The sequence below is a fragment of the Cetorhinus maximus genome, chromosome 2, assembly GCF_964194155.1.
Source record: "Cetorhinus maximus chromosome 2, sCetMax3.hap1.1, whole genome shotgun sequence".
In the NCBI taxonomy this organism is placed as follows: domain Eukaryota; kingdom Metazoa; phylum Chordata; class Chondrichthyes; order Lamniformes; family Cetorhinidae; genus Cetorhinus; species Cetorhinus maximus.
Window position 1 is genome coordinate 73999325 of NC_135880.1, and position 18770 is coordinate 74018094.

The 18770-nt window shown below is 41.9% G+C and overlaps 1 protein-coding gene across 1 annotated transcript in view; it reads left to right on the forward strand.

Moving 5' to 3' along the window:
* Positions 1–18770, forward strand: part of fer (fer (fps/fes related) tyrosine kinase) — a 423137-nt gene that overhangs the window by 68787 nt on the left and 335580 nt on the right. Inside the window, exon 5 of the mRNA XM_078566022.1 lies at positions 13749–13932. Within this exon, the coding sequence (XP_078422148.1) occupies positions 13749–13932 (184 nt within the window). The remainder of the gene's footprint in view (positions 1–13748; positions 13933–18770) is intronic.

The following is an 18770-nucleotide window of genomic DNA, read 5'->3' on the forward strand; positions in this document are numbered from 1 at the left end:
GCCGGAGGGTGGTGGGAATCTGGAACTCACTGCCTGAAAGGGTGATAGAGGCAGAAACCCTCATGACATTTAAGAAGTATTTGGATGTGCACTTGTGATGCCATGGCCTACGAGACTATGGGCCTAGTGCTGGAAAATAGGATTAGAATAGTTAGGTACTTGTTTGACTGGCGCAGACTCGATGGGCCGAAGGGCCTTTTTCTGTGCTGTAGACCTCTATGACTCTATAACAGCTGGGGCCCAAGCACTTATCCTTGCAGTACCCCACTCATCACAAACTGCCAATCTGAAAATGGCGCATTTACCCTGACTCTGTTTTCTGTCCGTTAATCTTTTCTCTATCCCTGTCAGTACATTCCCCTCAATGCCATGTGCTCGAATTTTGTTTACTAACTTCTTGTGTGCGACCTTACCAAAAGCTTTTTGAAAATTTAAACATACTATATCTGCTGGTTCTCCCCTATCTATTCTGCTCGTTAAATTCTCAAAAATCTCAAAGGTTTGTCAAACATTATTTCACTTTCATAAATCCATCTTGTCTCTGCCCAATCCTACCATTATTTTCTAAGTGTCCTGTTATCACGTCCTTTATTATAGATTCTAGCATGTTCCTGATTACTGATATCAGGCTATTAGGTCTGTAGTCCCCCGTTTTCTCTCCCCCTCCTTTCTTAAATAATGGGGTTACATTTGCTGCTTTTCAATCTACAGCAACCATTCCAGAATCTGTGTAGAATTTTGAAAGATGACCACCAATGCATCTACTATCTCTACAGCCACCTCTTTAAACACTGGGATGTAGATCATCAGGTTCAAGGGATTTATCTTCCTTAAGTCCCATTAATTTGTAGTACTTTGTTTCACTAATATTAATATCTTGCGGTACCATGTTTACACTCGTCCCTTGATTCTTCATTATTTCTGGGAGGTTTATCGTATTTTCCTCTGTGAAGACGGACAAAGTATTTGTTTAGTTTCTCTGCCTTTTCCTTATTTATCATTATAAATTCTCCGGACTCTGCTTGTAATGGACCCACATTGTTTTTGCTCATCTTTTCCTTTTTTCATACCTATAGAAGCTTTTACAGTCCGTTTCTATATTTCTCGCTAGTTTACTCTCGCTCTATTTTCTCTTTCTTAACCTTTTTCTACGTCCTCCTTTGCAGAGTTCTAAAATGCTCCCAATTCTCGGGCTTACCATTTTCTTTGGCAACTTGATGTCTCTTCCTTTGATCTGATTCAAAGCTTGATTTCTTTCGTTAGCCACGTTTGGAACACTTGCCTTGCTGGATTTTTGTGCATTAAAATAATGTATTTTTGTTGTAAACTATGTATTCGTTCTTCAAATGTTAGCCATAGCCTGTCTACTGTCATACCTTTTCATGTAGTTTTTCAATCCACCGGAGCCAATTTGCCCCTCATACTTTAAATTGTTTCCTTTGTTTAGATTTAAGAGACCAGTTTCTGATTGAACTACATCACTTTCAAACTTAATGTAAAGTTCTCTCATATGGTCACTCATTCTTAAAGGCTCCTTTACAAGAAGCTTATTAATGAGCCCTTTTTCAATGCACAATACTGGATCTTGTTGCTTCTTCAACATGCTGCTCTAGAAAACCATCTCGTATACATTCCAAGAATTTGTCCTTCACAACATGAATACTAAATAGGCTTACCCAATCTATGTGTAGATTAAAATCATCCATGATTACTGTATTACCCTTGTTATACTCATCTCTAATTTAATGTGATTTGCATAACCACTGCTGTTTGCCCTTTAAACAACTCCCACCAATGTTTTCTGCCCCTTGCTATTTCTTAGTTCCACCCAAACTGATTTGACATCTTGAACTTAGAACTATGGTAGTCTGTCACTACACTAATACCCTCTTTAATTAACAGAGCTGCCCCACCACCTTTTCCCAGCTTCATGTCCTTCCTGAATGTTGTGTCCTTGGATATTCAAGTCCCAGCTTTGGTTTCCTTGCAGCCACATCTCTATAATGACTATTAGGTCATACATATGGTGAGATGGTGCAGGAAGGAGGGCTTTAGATTCCTGGGGCATTGGGACTGTTTCTGGGGGAGGTGGACGAGTTGGGCGGGCGACATCTTAACAGGAATGGGACCAACATCCTTGTGGGGAGGTTTGCTAATGCTGTTGGGGTGGATTTAAACTAAATTGTTAGGGGGATGGGATCCTGAAAAGTAGTTCAGAGGGAAGAGAAGCTGAGATGGAATGAGAAGTTAAAATGCTAGTAAGTGAGTCTGGAAGGCAGAGGAAACATAGGCTAGATAAGAAAGAAGTGAGTTTAGCAAGGCTAAATGGAATATATTTTAATGCAAGGAGCCTGAGGAATTAGACAGATGAGCTGAGGGCACAGGTAGGCATGTGGGAGTTTGATATCATAGCTATGACCAAGACTTGGCTAAAAGAAGGGCAGGATTGGCAGTTCTGGACCTAATATTCTGAAATGAGCCCGGGCAGGTGGAAGGCATATCAGTAGGGGAGCATTTTGGAGATTGTGACCATAACTCAGTTAAATTTAGGGTAGTTATGGAAAAGGTTAAGTTTGGGTCAGAAATAAAAAGTTCTAAACTGGGGAAAGGCTAATTTTGCTAAGATGAGATGCGATTTGGCCCAAGTGGACTGGCAGCAGCTACTTGTAGATAAAAGTGTGCCAGAGCAGTGGGAGGCATTCAAGGAAGAAATAGCGAGAGTACAGGGCAAATATGTTCCCGTAAAGACAAAGGAAGGGACCAAGTCTGGAGAACCCTGAATGTCAAGGGACATTAAGGTTAGGATTAAGGAAAAAAAAGAAGCTTATGGCAGATACCGAGGGCTCAATATGGCAGAGACCCTAGAGGAGTATAAAAAGTGCAGGGGGGAACTTTAGAAGGAAATTAGGAAAGCTAAGAGAATGCATGAGAAAGCTTTGGTGGGTAGAATAAAGGAACACCCAAAGGGGTTTTTTAAATCTATAAAGAGCAAAAGAATAACCAGGGAAATAGTAGGGCCAATTGGGGACCATAGAGGTAATCTGTGTGTGGATGCAGAAGACGTGGGTGCAGCCCTCAGTGAATACTTTATGTTGGCTTTCACAGGTATAGACATCAGGGCGGTGGCCTGTGAAATATTAAAGGAAATTAACAGAGAGAGAGGAGGTACAAGCGGGTTTAGCGGCATTAAAAGTGGATAAATCTGCAGGCCCAGATAAGATGTATCCCAGGCTGTTGAGGGAGGCAAGGGAAGAGATATCAGGGGACCTGGCAGTAATTTTCAAATCTTCTCTGACCATAGGTGAGGTGTTAGAGGACTGGAGGACTGTTAACGTTGTCCCATTATTAAGAAAGGGAGGAAGGGATAGACCAGGAAACTGCAGGCCAGTCAGTCTAACCTCGGTAGTGGGGAATTTACTAGAAAGAACTCTATGGGACAGAACATATCTGCACTTGGAGAGACATGGATTAATCAGGGATAGGCAGCATAGATTTGTTAAGAGAAGGTCGTGTTTGACAAATTTGATTGAATTTTTTGAGGAGGAAACCAGGAGTGTTAATGAGGGTAATGCATTTAATGTGGTCTACCTGAACTTTAGCAAGGCTTTTGATAAGGTCCCTCAAGGTAGGCTGGTGAAGAAATAAGGGCCCATGGGATCCAAGGTAAAGTGGCACATTGGATCCAAAATTGGCTGAGAGGCAGGAAGCAGAGGATGATGATAGAGGGATGTTTCTGTGACTGGAAGTTTCCAGTAGGGTTCCACAGGGCTCGGTGCTGGGGCCCTTGCTGTTTGTGGTTTGGACTTAAATGTAGGGGGCATGATCAAGAAGTTCGCAAATGACACGAAAATTGGTAGGGTAATAAATAGTGAAGAGGATAGCTGTAAACCGCAGGAGGATATTAATTGACTGGTCAGGTCGGCAGAGCAGTGCCAAATGGAATTCAACCTGGAAAAGTGTGAGGTAATGCACTTGAGGAGGGCTAACAAGGCAAGGGATTACACTATGAATGAACGGACCCTGGGAAATACTGAAGATCAGAGGGTCCTTGGTGTGCATATCCAGAGATCCCTGAAGGTAGCAGGGCAGGTACATAAGGTGGTTAAGAAGGCATATGGGATACTTGGTCAAGGCACAGAATACAAGGGCAGGGAAGCTATGCTGGAACTGTATAAACACTGGTTAGGCCATAACTGGAGTATTGCGTGCAGTTCTGGTCACCACATTAGGAAGGATGTGATTGCACTGGAGAGGATGCAGAGGAGATTCACCAGGATGCTTCCTGGGCTGGAGGGTCTGAGATATGAGGAAAGATTGAATAGGCTGGGGCTGTTTTCCTTGGAGCAAACAAGTTGAGAGGGAACCTGATCGAGGTATATAAGATGGAAGGACATGGATAGGAAAGTACTTTTTCCATTAGTAGAGGGTTCAATAACCAGGGGGCATAGATTTAAGGTAAGAGGTAGAAAGCTGAGAGGGGAGTTGAGAAATTTTTTCACCCAGTTGGTGGTGGGAGTCTGGAGCTCACTGCCTGAAAGGGTGGTTGAGTCAGAAACTGTCGTAACATTTAAGTATTTCGATATTCACTTGCACTGCCATAGCCTCCAGGGCTATGGGCCAAGTGCTGGAAAATGGGATTAGTGTAATGAGATGTTTGTAGACCGGTGCGGGCACAATGTGCTGAATGGCCTCCTTCGCACTGGATGTCTTAGTTTATTTCTATTTGAGCTGATCGTTCATCTGTTTTATTGAGAATGCTGCGAGCATTCAGACACAGAGCCCTTGATTCATTTTTTTTACTGTATTTGTAAACTCTAGCCCTATCTGGTGGCACACTCTTAAGTTTGCAACCACTGTCCCTTTCTTCCATATTCTGATTATCATTCCCTTTGTTGCTACCTTGATCGTTTGCCTTGTAATTTTCCCTTTAATTTACTCAATCTTCCCCTACATGGGTCCCTCCCTCGCCCACCCCCATATTTAGTTTAAAGCCCTCTCTACACTTAGTTAAGACTTGCTAGAACACTGGTCTCAGCATGGTTTAAGATAATTTGCCAAAGAGATGAGGACTAGGATGTAGCATAGGAAAGGAGAAACAAGGCACACAAAGGATTGGAAGAGATGGACAGCACTGAAGTAAAAAAAATAGTCTGGTATTAGACGGAACCAGACAGAGAGTAGAAGAAGGCCTATGAGAGGTTACAGTGCATATGTGAATGCAGGAAACGTGGTAAATAAGGTTGATGAGCTGCAGGTGCAAACCATGTCGTCAGAATATGATGCTGAGGCCATGACTGAGACTGGACACACACAATGGAAGGGCTGGGTACTAAATCTCCCTGGATACAACGTGTTGGGAAAGCAAGGAGGAAGGGTGACAGTATTATTTATGGATAATATTACAGTGATGGAGAGGATGTTCAAGAGGGGTCAAGAATAGAATCTATTTGGTTAGAATTGAGAAACCAGAGGTGCCATGACACTACTGGGTGTACTCTGTCAGCCATTAGCTAGTGGGTTGTACGTTCTAAGTTCTCTGCCTAAAGGCAGGTCCTTGGCAATTATTTGCTGAACCATGGCGAAGTGCTGTGTTTTTTGCTATGGGTAGGGCAGGAGGCAGGCTTCAGGCCTATCTCAGCCAGAGATAGGAATCGAAGCCTGCGCTGTTGGATTTAATCTGATCCACAAGGTAGCTGACTATCTGAGCTAACCGACGCCCCCTCTCCCTCCCCCTGTTGGTTGCATATCGAGGAGCAAACTAGCAAACTTGCAGAGAAATTAGAGGTGCAAGAACAATAGAGTCAGGATTATTTATTTATTCATGATCATTTGTCTGAAAATTGCTTGGGATGGTAATTGTATACAGGGCAGAAACAGGGGGGAAAGCATTACTGAAATCCGCTCAGGAGGACTTAGTTGATCTGTATATGTCTGGTCCAAACAGGAAGGAGGAATGAATGAATCTAGTTCTGGGGAATGAGGTGGGTCAAGTAGAATAAGTGTCAGTAAGGTAACATTTATAAGACCGTGATTGTAGTATCATAAAATTTATATTATCTATGGAAAAGGAAAAAAGAGCAATCAAGAGTAAAAATACATAAGTGGAGGTGGGCTAATTTCAGCAGCTTGAACAGATCTGTGTGTGGGTAAATTGGAATCTAAGATTGTTCAACATTTTTTTGCCTGCCGATGGCTGGCATTTAAAAAGGGATTGGTTTAGATATAGTCCAGGTACATTGGCATGAGGGGCAAAGGTCAGGCAACCAAAACCAGAGCTCCTTGTTTAACTTGTTACAGACCGGAGAGAGATTAAACAGCCCTGATTTCTCCACTCGCTACCTGTCAGTAAACAAAGGTGTTTTTGATTTTTGATTTTCCCCTTTATAAGTGGTGGCGTATTTTTCCCAACCCTTCAGTTTTGGAGTTATCCATTCCTCTATTAATAACCCCACAGCAAACTACCAAGTAAGGTAAACCAAGAGGGTTGGTTTATTTTACGCACTCACACGCACACATGGGGTTTTTCAACGTCTGCTGCATTTTGCATTCATAAAATAAGAGGGCTGAGGGTAAGAAAGGGGTTCAGGGCAAAGACCGTGATGGTTTTACATGAGTCCAGAATCAATGTCCAGGGAAGGTTCTTTTCAGTGGCTTTGTCTGGCAGAATTCCTGACCTTAGTCCTAGGAACTCGCTTGCAAGTTGAATCTGTTGAAGATGCAGCAAAGCATTCTTGCATTCTGGGTATTAGTTCACACTGTAAGTGAAATCCAGAGTTCTTTCTGGAAATCGGACTTGGAAAGAGATGATGGTCCAAGGCAGGCTGCTAGCCTGGAGTCCGGTCCTCTTTGGAGGTTTCACTGCAACTGAAGATAAAATATAAAAGTGTATAATTTAAGGAATTCAAATAGCTCAAGTCTCGGTCATGTGACAGGGTGGTTTTGGGTTGAGCTATTCAGCTAACGATGAGCCCTTGTTAAAACTCATTCTGTTTTGAGAAAGTAACTGAAGAACCATTCGTGTAACGTTGGAGATGACGAGTACCAAACAGCCCTGCGTTTATCCAGAGCTGGCTGGTGCTGACTTATCTCGACGAATCCTTTGTGTAGGCCTAGCATGGTCTATTCCAGGAGGATGATGAGGTAGCCTTTGTCCATTGGAACAGCTTAGAATCTTCCAGAACTACAAGCATGTGATCAGCTGTAGCCATTTTATCAGCCCAACAATGTCCATTTTTAAAAAAATTAAAAAATAGCCAGGCTGACGTAGAGAGATATATAATATATATAGGGACGAACTAAGAGAGAGAGAGTAAGGCGAAGAGAGGAAGGTTGTGTATGATAAAAGTCAGCTTGATGATATGAGTGAGAACCAGACTGAACATAGAAAGTTCAGAGAAGTGGCAAGGAAAATATCATAGGCAAAGAAACCAAAAGGTGCCCCTAGAGGAGGTGTGAATGACAAAAATGAACGGCTGCCATCTAAAAGCAAAAACAAGAGAAAAACTAGATTGAACCTAAAATATGTACAGGAAGGGGGAAAAAATAGGGAACAAATTACTGTCTGAAATAGTTGAGCTCAGTGTTGAGTACATAAAGCTGTGAAGTGCCTAATGGAGCGGTGAGGTGCTGTTCCTCAAGCTTGCATTGTGCTTTGTTGGTACATGGCAGGAGGCCAGAAGTCAGCATGAGAACAAGGTAGAGAATTAAAATTGCAGGCCACAGGAAGGTCATGCTTGTGGATTGAACTGAGATGTTCCACAAAACAATCATCTAATCTGTTTGGTCTCCCCAGTGTAGAGCAGATTGTGTTGTAAGCAGCAAGTACAGTATAATGAATTGAAAGAGACACAGGTACATTACTATTTCACCTGGAAGGAGTGTTTGGGTCCTTGGGCTGTCAAATGGAGAGGAGGTAAAATGGAAGATGTTGCATGGAAAGGTGCTGTGGGGAGGGGACTGGGTGTTGGGGTGGCTGAGGAGTGGACCAGGGTGCCTTGGAGAGAGTGGTCCCTTCAGAATGCTGAAAAAGTGGTGAAAGGAATATGTGTTTGGTGGTGGCATCACTCTATAGGTGGTGGAAATGGTGGAGGATGATCTGTTGAATATGGGGGCTTCTGGGATGGAAGATGAGGACAAGGGGAACCCTGTTGTGGTGCTGGGAGGAAGGGGTGAGAAAAGTACAGACTGGAAAAGTCAGATGGGCAAAGGTAACATAATTAGTTCATAAAATGTTTTTTGGATAGTTTCATAGAACAGCTTGTTCTGGAGACAACCGGAGAGCAAGCTCTACAAGACCTGGTATTGAGCAACGAGATAGGATTAATTGATAACCTCATAGTGAAGGCACCGCAAGGTAGCAGCGATCGTAATATGATTGAATTTTACATTCATTTTGAGGCAGGAACGAGTGCATCCAAGACTAGTATCTTAAACTTAAATAAGGGCAATAAGGAGATTAAGGGTTAGGTCAGTAGAGGTTCAGTGGCAAACATTAAAAGGGATATTTCAGAATACACAGAATATATACATTCCAATGAGAGAAAAATTCCAAGGGGAGTGCCCACCATCCGTAGTTAACTAAAAAGTTAAAGACATTATCAAACTTAGAGAAAGCATATAATTACACAAAGACGGATGGCTGGTCAGAAGATCAGAAAGAATATAAACAACAGCAAAGGATGACTAATTTTTCACTCCTTAATAATCTAGAGTACAAGAGAAAGTGCGCTCGTAATATATAAGGACGGCTAGTAAGAGTTTCTAGAGGTATTTAAATAAGAAAAGAGTTAACATAGTGAGGGTTTGCCCTGTAGACAGTGTGTCTGGGGAATTGATGGAAAGGGAGATGGCAGATGAAATAAACAGGTATTTTGCTTCTGTCTTCATTATAGAAGACACAAGTAACATCCCGGAGATGGCTGTAAATCAGGATTTGGAAGGGAGGGAGGAACCTGGGGGAAAAATTAAAATCACCAGGGAAGTGGTATTGAGCAAATTGTTGGGGTTGTGGCCTGACAAATCCCAAGTCTGGATGGACTTCACCCTCAGGCCTTGAAAGAAGTGGCCAGTGAGATAGTTGATGCATTGACTTTAATTTTCCAAAATTTCCTAGATTTGGAGAACGTTCCATTAGATTGGAAAATAGCAAATATTCAAAAGGGGAGGGAGACAGAAAGCAGGAAACTACAGGCCAGTTAGCCTAACGTCTGTCGTAGGGAAAATGTTAGCTATCATTAAAGATGTTATAGCAGGGTGCTTAGAAAAATTCAAGGCAATCAGGACGAGTCAACATGGTTTTGTAAAAGGGAAATCATGTTTAATCAATTTATTGGACTTCTTTGAAGGAGTCACTTGTTCTGTGGATAAAGGGTAATTGGTGGATGTACTGTACTTAGATTTCCAGAAGGCATTTGATGAAGTGCCACGTCAAAGGTTATTGTGGAAAATAAAAGTTCATGGTGGAGGGGGTAACATATTGGCATAGATGGAAGATTGGCTAGCTAACATGAAGCAGAGTGTTGGCATAAATGGATCTTTCTCTGGTTGGCAGGATGTGCTGTGTGGTGTGCCACAGGGATCAGCGCTGGGGTTTCAACTTTTTACAATTTATATAAAGGACTTGGATGAAGGGACCAAAGGAATGGCTGCTAAATTTGCTGACAACACCGAGATTGGTAGGAAAGTAAATTGTGAAGAGGTGATAAGAAGGCTCCAAAGGGACATGGATTAAGTGAGTGGGCAAAGATCTGGCCAATGGAGTATAATGTGGCAAGTGCAATATTGTTCATTTTGATGGAAAGAATAAAAAAGAAGCTTATTGCCAAAATAGTGAAAGATTGCAGAGCTCTGTGATTAAGAGAGATCTGGGTGTCCTAGTGCATGAATCACAAGGTTAGTATGTAGGTACAGCAAGTAATTAGGAAAGCTAATAGAATATTATGATTTATTATGAGGGGAATTGATTACTGAAGTAGGGAGGTTATGCTTTAGCTGTACAGGGCACTCGTGATACCACATCTGGAGAATTGTTTCCAGTGCTGGGCTCCTTATTTAAAGAAATATGTAAATGCATTGGAAGCAGTTCAGAGAAGGTTTCCGAGCCTAATGCCAGGAATTGGTGGGTTGTCTTATAAGGAAAGTTTGGACAGGTTCTGCTTGTATCGCTGGAATTTAAAGACTAAGAAGACTTGATTGAAACATATAAGACCCTGAGGGGCCTTGATGGGGTGGATGTGGAGAGCATGTTTCCTTTTGTGGGAGAATCTAGAACTAGGGGGTCAATGCCTTAAACAAGCGACCCCTTATGTTTAAACAAAGGTGAGAAGAAATTTTTTCCGAGGGTTGTTAGTCTTTGGACCTCTCTTCCTCAAAAGGCAGTTAAAGCATAGTGTTTGAAAATTTTTAAGGCAGAGCTAGATAGATTCTTGATTAAGATTAAGATTCAGAGAAGGTTCCATTAGATTGGAAAAGAGCAAATGTAACTCCTTTATTCAAAAGAGAGGGAGACAGAAAGCAGGAAACTACAGGTCAGTTAGCCTAACATCTGTCATAGGGAAAATGTTAGAAGCTATTATTAAAGATGTTATAGCAGGGTGCTTAGGTGCCCCGATTCTTGATGTAAGAAATGGGTGAAAAGGTTATCGGGATTAGGTAGGAATGTGGGGTTGAGGTTACAATCGGATCAGCCATGATCTTACAGAATGGCGGAGCAGGCTCGAGAGGCTGAATGGCCTACTCCTCCTAATTCAGATGTTTGTATGCGAGAAATGGGTTGGACAAGGCAGGGAAGGATCCCAGAGCTCGTGGATAGGGATGGGGGGCTGTGTTCTGTCAGGGTGGCGGTGTGGAAGGAAAAAGGATTGTCATCTTTGGGGGTTGTGGGAGGGGGGTTTGCTGCGGTGGTTGCCCCTGATTCGTGCAGGATGCTCCCCTTCCTCTCCACCTTGGTTCATGCTGGCCTTTAAAAACGGCCTGCCCACTCCTGCCTGACTGCCCACGACGGCCGTGTTATGGCCTGGCAGCATATTATTCAGGTCAGTAGGCTTGTTAGCAAGACTAAACGACCTGTAATTATTTAGTTACAGATGGTGGTCAGTGCCTGCCCTCCTTGTGTATTATGGGGGTGAGTTCAGGGGTGGACAGGAAGCTGGTGGACTAGCCACTTGACCTATATTGTGCCCCCCAGCCGATAACATGCCTGGTGGAGGCACACAAAATCCAGCCCACGGTGTAGGAGGTTGCGACAGAACATATGCAAAGGTGATAGCGAAATGCACTAAAGTCGTACTAAGTGCTAAATGATTACTTTGCATCTGTGTTTCCCAAAGAAAATGTTGCTGCTGTAGTCATAATGTAAGAGGAGGTAGTTGAGATCCCACATGGGCTAAAAATTGATAAAGGAGGTATTGAAAAGACTGGTCCAGTTGGGATACATCCTAGGTTGCTGAAGTAAGTAAGGGTGGAGGTGCTGGCCATAATCTTACAATCTGCAGATGATGTGGGGGTGGTGTCAGAAGACTGGAGAATTACAAATGTTGCACCCTTGTTCAAAAAAGGGTGCAAGGTTAAACCCAGCAACTACAGGCCACTTCAACCTTGGTGGAGGGAAGCTTTTAGGAACTATACTTGAGGACAAAATTAACAGCCTCTTAGTTATGGATCAATTAAGGAAAGCCAGTATGGATATTCTGAAGGCAAATCATGTTTAACCAACTTATTTCAGTTTTTTGATAAGACAACACAAAGGGTTGAGGACCATGCCGGTTGTTGTATATGGGCTTCCAAAAGTTGTTTGATAGTCAGTACCACATGATAGGCTTGCCAGCAAAATTGAAGCTCATGGAATAAAAAGGACAGTGGCAACACGGATACGAAATTGGTTAAGTGACAGGAAACAGTAGTGATGGATGGTTGTTTTTTTGGACTGGAGGAAGGTATACACTGTGTGTCAGAGATTTGGTACCAAGACCACTGCTTTTCGTGATACGCTTAATCACTTAGACTTGGTTGTGCAGGGTAGATTTCAAAATTTGCAGATGACACAGCTTGGAAATGTACTGAACTGTGATTAGGATGGCGATAGACTTCAAGAGGACACAGGTTGGTGGGATAGGCAGGCAGGTGGCTGATGGAACTTAACACAGAATTGTGAAGTGGTGCATTTTGGTACGAAAAGCAAGAAGAGGCAATATGAAATAAAGGAAACAATTCCACAGTGGGTGCAGAAATCAAGGGACTGGGGATATATGTGCTCAAATAGTTGAAGGCAGCAGGGCAGATTGTTTTTTTTAAAAAAAAAAGCATACAAGATCCTAGCTTTTATAAATAGAGGCATGAGTACAAAACTAAGGAAATGATGATGAGCCTTGTAAAATGCTGGTTCAGCGTCAACTTGAGTATTGTGCCCAATTCTGGGTACTGCCCTTGAATGATGTGTAGGCCTTGGAGAGGATGCAGAAAAGATTCGAGTGGTTGCAGGGATGAGGGACCTCAGGTGGATAGATTAAAGGAGCTTGTGTTTTCTCCTTAGGGTAGGGAAAGTTGAGAGGAGGTTTGATAGAGGTGCTCAAAACCATGCGAAGCCCAGAAAATCAAGTAGAAACTGTTCCCATTGGCAGAAGGGTCGGGAATCAGAGGACACAGATTTAAGCTGATTGACAAAAGAACCTGAGGCAACGTGAAAATCTTTTCATGTCGCAAGTGGTTGTGATTTGGAATGCACAGCCTGGAAGGTTGGTGGAGGCAGATTCATTTATGCCCTTCAAAAGCGAGCTGAATTAGTACATGAAAGGGAAAAAATTTGTAGGTTTGTGGGGAAAGCTCTGGGGAACAAGACTAGCTAAACACTTCTTTCAGAGAGACATTACAACCTCAACTGGACAAATCCTTGCCACCTGTCCAATGAATCTATCAGCAGGCAAGTAAACTCCATGTCATACAGTTTTCTCTGCTTTTTACAATTTCCTATATGTCCAGTACTTGCCTTTGGTCCAAATGTTTTGCCCAGACTGAATTTCAGATCAGTATAATTTTAGTGTCAACTTGCTGTTCAAATCCCCAGCAATTGGTTAACAGTGAATAAGCACTTTGACTTGGAACACAGATTAGCTGGTGCAAGAAGTGCGAAAAGTCTCACTGATGCAGTTGGGATGCTGTTTTGAAGCTGAAGCATTGTGGAGGAGATTTTAACTTTGTATCTGTTCTGTGCTGTAAATTATACTCTCAGTAAATTATTAGCATGGAAAATTTTTCATCTTACGTTATTGCTATTCCTTCTGTGTTGTTTTTCGTATTGTACCCCACCACCCGCCATCTCAACCCCATTATTAGAATGTCCTTGTGAAACTGAAAGTAGTGAATTTTTCATTTATGTATTTTTCAAAAGCAAAAAGGGAGTATAATTTGTCACTTCTGAAAAATGAAATGGTAAAAATAGTAAAACTGAAATAAACTGCCAAAAAAAGGAGCATTACTACTGGAATTTTAAAATCTCAATCCATTAACTTTTGTAGAGAAGCTACGGTTTGAAACTTTGACTTAAACTGTAATTCAAATGTTTTTGAACAAATCACAATATACCACTTGGTTGTTCGATTCTACAGCTTATTGCACTTAAAATTAACAGTTGTGGAATTGATTGAGGTTAAGTAGCTGCAAATGAACAGTTGAAAAAAATGACAGGCCTGTTTTACTTGAGCAAAGGTTGCATTTCTGAAGTTTGTTCTCATTTGCTTTCTTTCCTCCTTCAGGCAAAGAGACTGAAAAAGCCAAAGACAGATTTGACAAGGCCACCATGAAACTCCATAATTTGCATAACCAGTATGTGCTGGCAGTGAAGGGGGCCCAGCTACACCAGGAACAGTATTATGATAAAGCTCTTCCTCTGCTGCTAGATTCTCTGCAGAAGATGCAGGAGGAAATGATTCTTGCTTTGTAAGAAATATTCTAGATAATTCATCTGACGCTTTTTTATTACAGACCGTGTTGATCTAACTCTTGGAAAAATGTACCACTTTGCCAGTCTATACAGCTGAATAATGTACCTATTTTAACATAGGGAACTGATCTTTTAATTAAAAGTTGTTCACTTTCATGTGCAACGTTGGCCCTCATGGAGAATTGTCAGCACACTTGCAACTGGCAAAATATGTGTTCCCTCACCCCACAGACCAAGTTGTCATTTTTTAAGCAACAATGAAAATTGGAATTTCTAAGACTGCATGGAGGCATTAATTTATTTTACCTTCGATCAATTTAAGTTCAGTCAACTGGATGTATAAGGTGGGGAGGCGAGAGAATGAAGAGGGAGCTTAATGGCTACTTTCATTCCTGTAGTAGTATTCCACTATGTAAACCAGTCTGTTAAAATGGAGAAATCCGTTGATATTTATTCTTGCCACTTCTGACAAAAATAGTAGTAGAATCAAGTTAGAACTATGGCCTGGAACTTGTTGAAAGCTTGCATTATTGGTGCATGTGCAGTGTACACAATTGTTGTAATACATAACTTCCAGTAAATTATGACTCCAGTAATTTGTGCTTGTTTTTAAAACCACACCAATATTAACTCGATCATTTGTGCCACCCCATGGAGACCCTTGCCAAAACAGGTGTTAATTAAATGTTAAAGCTCTGCCCCCTTTCAGAATGGTGGTGAAGGCAAATTTCCTTCAGTCGTACTGGTTCTCTCACTGGTTAGAGTGTGCTGATGAAGGCGTGCACATACCTCAGTCATCAAGACTGTAACTGAAGCTTGGAACTGGCTGATTTGATTGTAAAATGGAGTGCTCTGTGGATTTGATTGTGGCCCTGCTGCTGAATTATTGCAGAAGTCATGAAAATAGTTTAATTGCTGAAAACTTGGGAAAATGCAAGAGTGTGAAAAATATAAAAGGGAAAAACATGGCTGGAATATCCACTCATGATTTGGATCAATTACAATGGAGACGAATGGCATTTTTGTTGTACTTGGTTTGTAGTTTGTTTTGCATGAAACGAATGCAGAAGGTGGGTGTGTGGGTCTGGAAACTTTTCTGCAAAGGAAAAGACCTGCAATATTTGACCACTAGCTGGAGGATCGATCACAGAACATATTGCCATGACCAGGTTTGTGGACATAGGCTTTATTGTTACCCTAATTATTATTTGGGGTAATCGATCCTTTGAATTTTTCCCTGTCTTATTCATATATTTGATATCTTTAACTCGATCACATGTTAATTGTATTTTTTTTACTCATTCATGGGATTTGAGCATTGCTGGCAGGGCCAGCACTTATTGCTCATCACCTAGTTACCCTTGAGAATATGGTGATGAATTGTGCCTTGTGTTGCTGAAGACAGTGTGGCCACAGTGCTGTGAGGGAGGGAGTTCTAGGACTTTGACCCAGCGACAATGAAGGAATGGTGAAATAATTTGATGTTAGAATGGCATGTGACTTGGAGGGAACTTATTGGTGGTAGTGTTCCATCTATCTGCTCCCCTGTTCTCGGTGGTAGAGGTTGTGGATTTGGAAGGTACCTTGAAGGACCTTTGGCATGATGCTGTGGTGCATCTTGTGCATGGTTCAAATTGTGACCACTGTGCCAGTGGTGGATGGAATACATGTTTCAGGTGGTGGATGGGGTGCCAATAAAGCAGACTGGATAGTGCGGAGTTCCTTAAGTTGGAGTTGCACTCATCCTGGCAGATGGAGAGTATTCCATCCTGCTCTGACTTGTGCCTTGTAGCAGGTGGATAGGTTTTGGGGAGTCAGGATATGAGTTACTTGCTGCAAAATTCCCAGATTTGCTTTTGTAGCCACAGTATTTTTATGGCTGGTCCAGTTATGTTTCAATGGTAACCCCTCCTGAATGTTCATGGTGGGAGAACTTGGCGATGGTAATGGGGTTCAATTTCTAAAGGAGGTGGTGAGGTTCTCTCGTTGAAGATGGTCACTGCCTGCCACTTGGGTAGTGCGGTTGTTACTTCCCACTTTTTAGTCCAAACCTGACCATTGTCCAGGTCTTGCTGCATGCAAGCGCAGACTGCTTCAATATCTGAGTTGCGAATGATACTGCAATCACCTTTTAACATCCGCACTTCTGGCGTTATTTTGGAGGGAAAGGCATTGATGAAGCAGCTGAAGATGTTTTGGCCAAGAGCATTAACCTGAGGAACTCCTGCAGCCATGCCCTGTGGCTGAGATGATTAGCCTCCAACAACCACCACCATCTTTCTTGGTGCTAGGTATGACTCCAAACAGTGGAGAGTTTTCCCCTGATTCCCGTTGACATCAATTTTGCTGAGGCTCCATGATGTCACACTTGGTCAAATGCTGCCTTAATGTCAATGGCAGTCATTCTCACCTCGCTCTGGAATTTAGCTCTTTTGTCCATGTTTGGACTAAATCTGTAATGAGGTCTGGAGATAAGTTGTCCTGGAAGAACCCAAACTGAGCATCGATGAATAGGTTATTGCTGTGTAAGTGCTGCTTGATAGCACAGTCATTGGTACTTTCCATGACTTTTTCCAGATGATTGAGAGTAGACTGAGTTGGTAATTAGCTATGTTTGATTTGTCCTGCTTTTTGTGGGCAGGACGTACCTGGACAATTTGGCATCTAGCCAACCAAGTAGCAGTGTTGTACTGGTTTGGGGCATGGCTTGTTCTGGAGAACGTGTCTTCATTCTACAGCCAGGAGGTTGTCAGGGCCCGTAGTCTTTGCCTTTTTCAGTATGTCCAACTGGTTCTTGATATCACATGGAGTGAATTGGCTTCTGTGATGCAGGGGGCCTCAGGAGGAGGCCCAGATGGATCATTGACTCAGCACACTGACTGAAGAAGTTTGCAAATGCTTCAACCTTGCTGATCATTGAGGATTGAGATATTTGAGGAGCCTCCTTTGGTTAAGTTTTTAATTCGTTTATGGGATGTGCCTTTTTAAGCTGCTGAAGTCTATCTGTTGTAGCTCCTTGTTACTTGACCACCAGCATTCATGACTGAATGTGGCAAGACTGCAGAACTTTGACCTGATCCAGTGATTGTGGGATAGCTAAGCTCTCTATTTAGCATGCATGTAGTCTAGTGTTGTAGCTTTACCATGTTGCCATCTCAATTTTAGATATGCTTGGCCCTGCTCCTGGCATACTCTCCAAATGCATAATTGAACCAGAGATGATTCCTCAGCTTGATGGTAATGGTGGAGTGAGGGATATGCTGGGCACTGTGGTCAGGTGATCCACTTAGTTTTATTCATAGTAGGCTTTTCTTTAGTTTGACGCAACTGAGTGGCTTGCTCGGCCATTTTAGAGGGCAGTTAAAAGTCAGCCACATTGCTGTGGCTCTAGAGGTATTATCATGTTTAGGGTGGATGATGAGCCACCAAAGTGGATTAACCTGTTCAGTTAGCTGGGCAATCTAAATCGTTAGGAGTTTTCATTTAATTGGGTTCGAGTCCAGCTTATCTTTGGGACTACAGTGAGTAACACTTGAGCTTTTTGTAGGGAAATAGTCCAAATAGTGCCAGAGATGGTTAGTATTGGATAATGTTTAGTTTAACCTGTCAGTTACACAAAGGTGAGGCATGTAACTATCATGCATATCAATGCAAGTAAATGTGTATAATTTTATCAGAGAATGCGAGTAATTTTTAGTTAAGTTTTTGATTAAATTTATGCAGATGTTTAAGCTGGAGGGCTGCTGCATTCAATGGTTGAACTTTATGGCGCTTGTTGCCAGTATTGCTCTTGCAGGAAATTCCTGACCATAGTGTAAAGTTATTGACATTATCATTTGATCAGCGTAAATCTTATTTTAAGCTATGCAGAATAGCAGAAATATTTTCAAATAATGTCCACCTATGCAAATTGCCATTTTTCAGCATCCCTTTTCTAGTTTTATTTCTCTGATGAGTTTTCAGCTGGTCCCAACATTTTGCATATTGGAGGATTCATGTGTATTTAGGCCCATAGTACTAACTTCCTTTTTCCTTTTATAGTGGGAGTTGTGACTGGTAAGCTATTTGTAAAATTGCAGAGATGCCTTTTGTGTTGGAAAAAAATGTCTCAGATCTTCAACAGTGCTATGATACAAGGCATACTTAGTCCTGGAAGTAGGAATGCATCTCTAGTTCCATGACACAAAAAAGAACACTTCAGAAAGTGTCAAAAATTCAGCAAGGTGCAAAACTTCATGTACACCTTCTATAGACATTTTATTTAAAAAATGCCTGTCTGCAGTGAAAATTGCAAGAAACCCACACTGCTTTAGCAAAATGTGTGATTTTCATATCTTTGGATCTGACCCGTTTAGCAGCTTGAGGTGAAGATGGGCCTATGGAATTAACAAAATGTAATGACTTTCCTGTTTGGTTGTTCTACAAGGACAACTCGAACACAGCAAAAGTACACATCGTATGCATAAACTGTCAATGTTAAGGTTGGTGCAAGGATTACATAGATTTCTAATTCTTGTATTTGCATTGACTTTTGCTCATAGAGTCAGAATCATAGAACCATTATGGCCTTGGAAAAGGCCATTTGACTGACTGGCAAATATAACTTCATGTGTATTCTATTCTTTTATGACTGACCTTTGTTCTTTTCGCATTCAGCTCATCCTTGTGCAGTAGATGGGTGGATAACTACCGTGTAAATAGTGGAAGTGACCAGGGATGCAGTGACAGTTTTATTGTTGTGGTGAACTCAATTGTCAACTTTGCATTTGATTCTAATCGTTTTCAGAATAGCTTCTTGAAATCAATTAAGTAAACTTTAAGGGTAGATATGTCA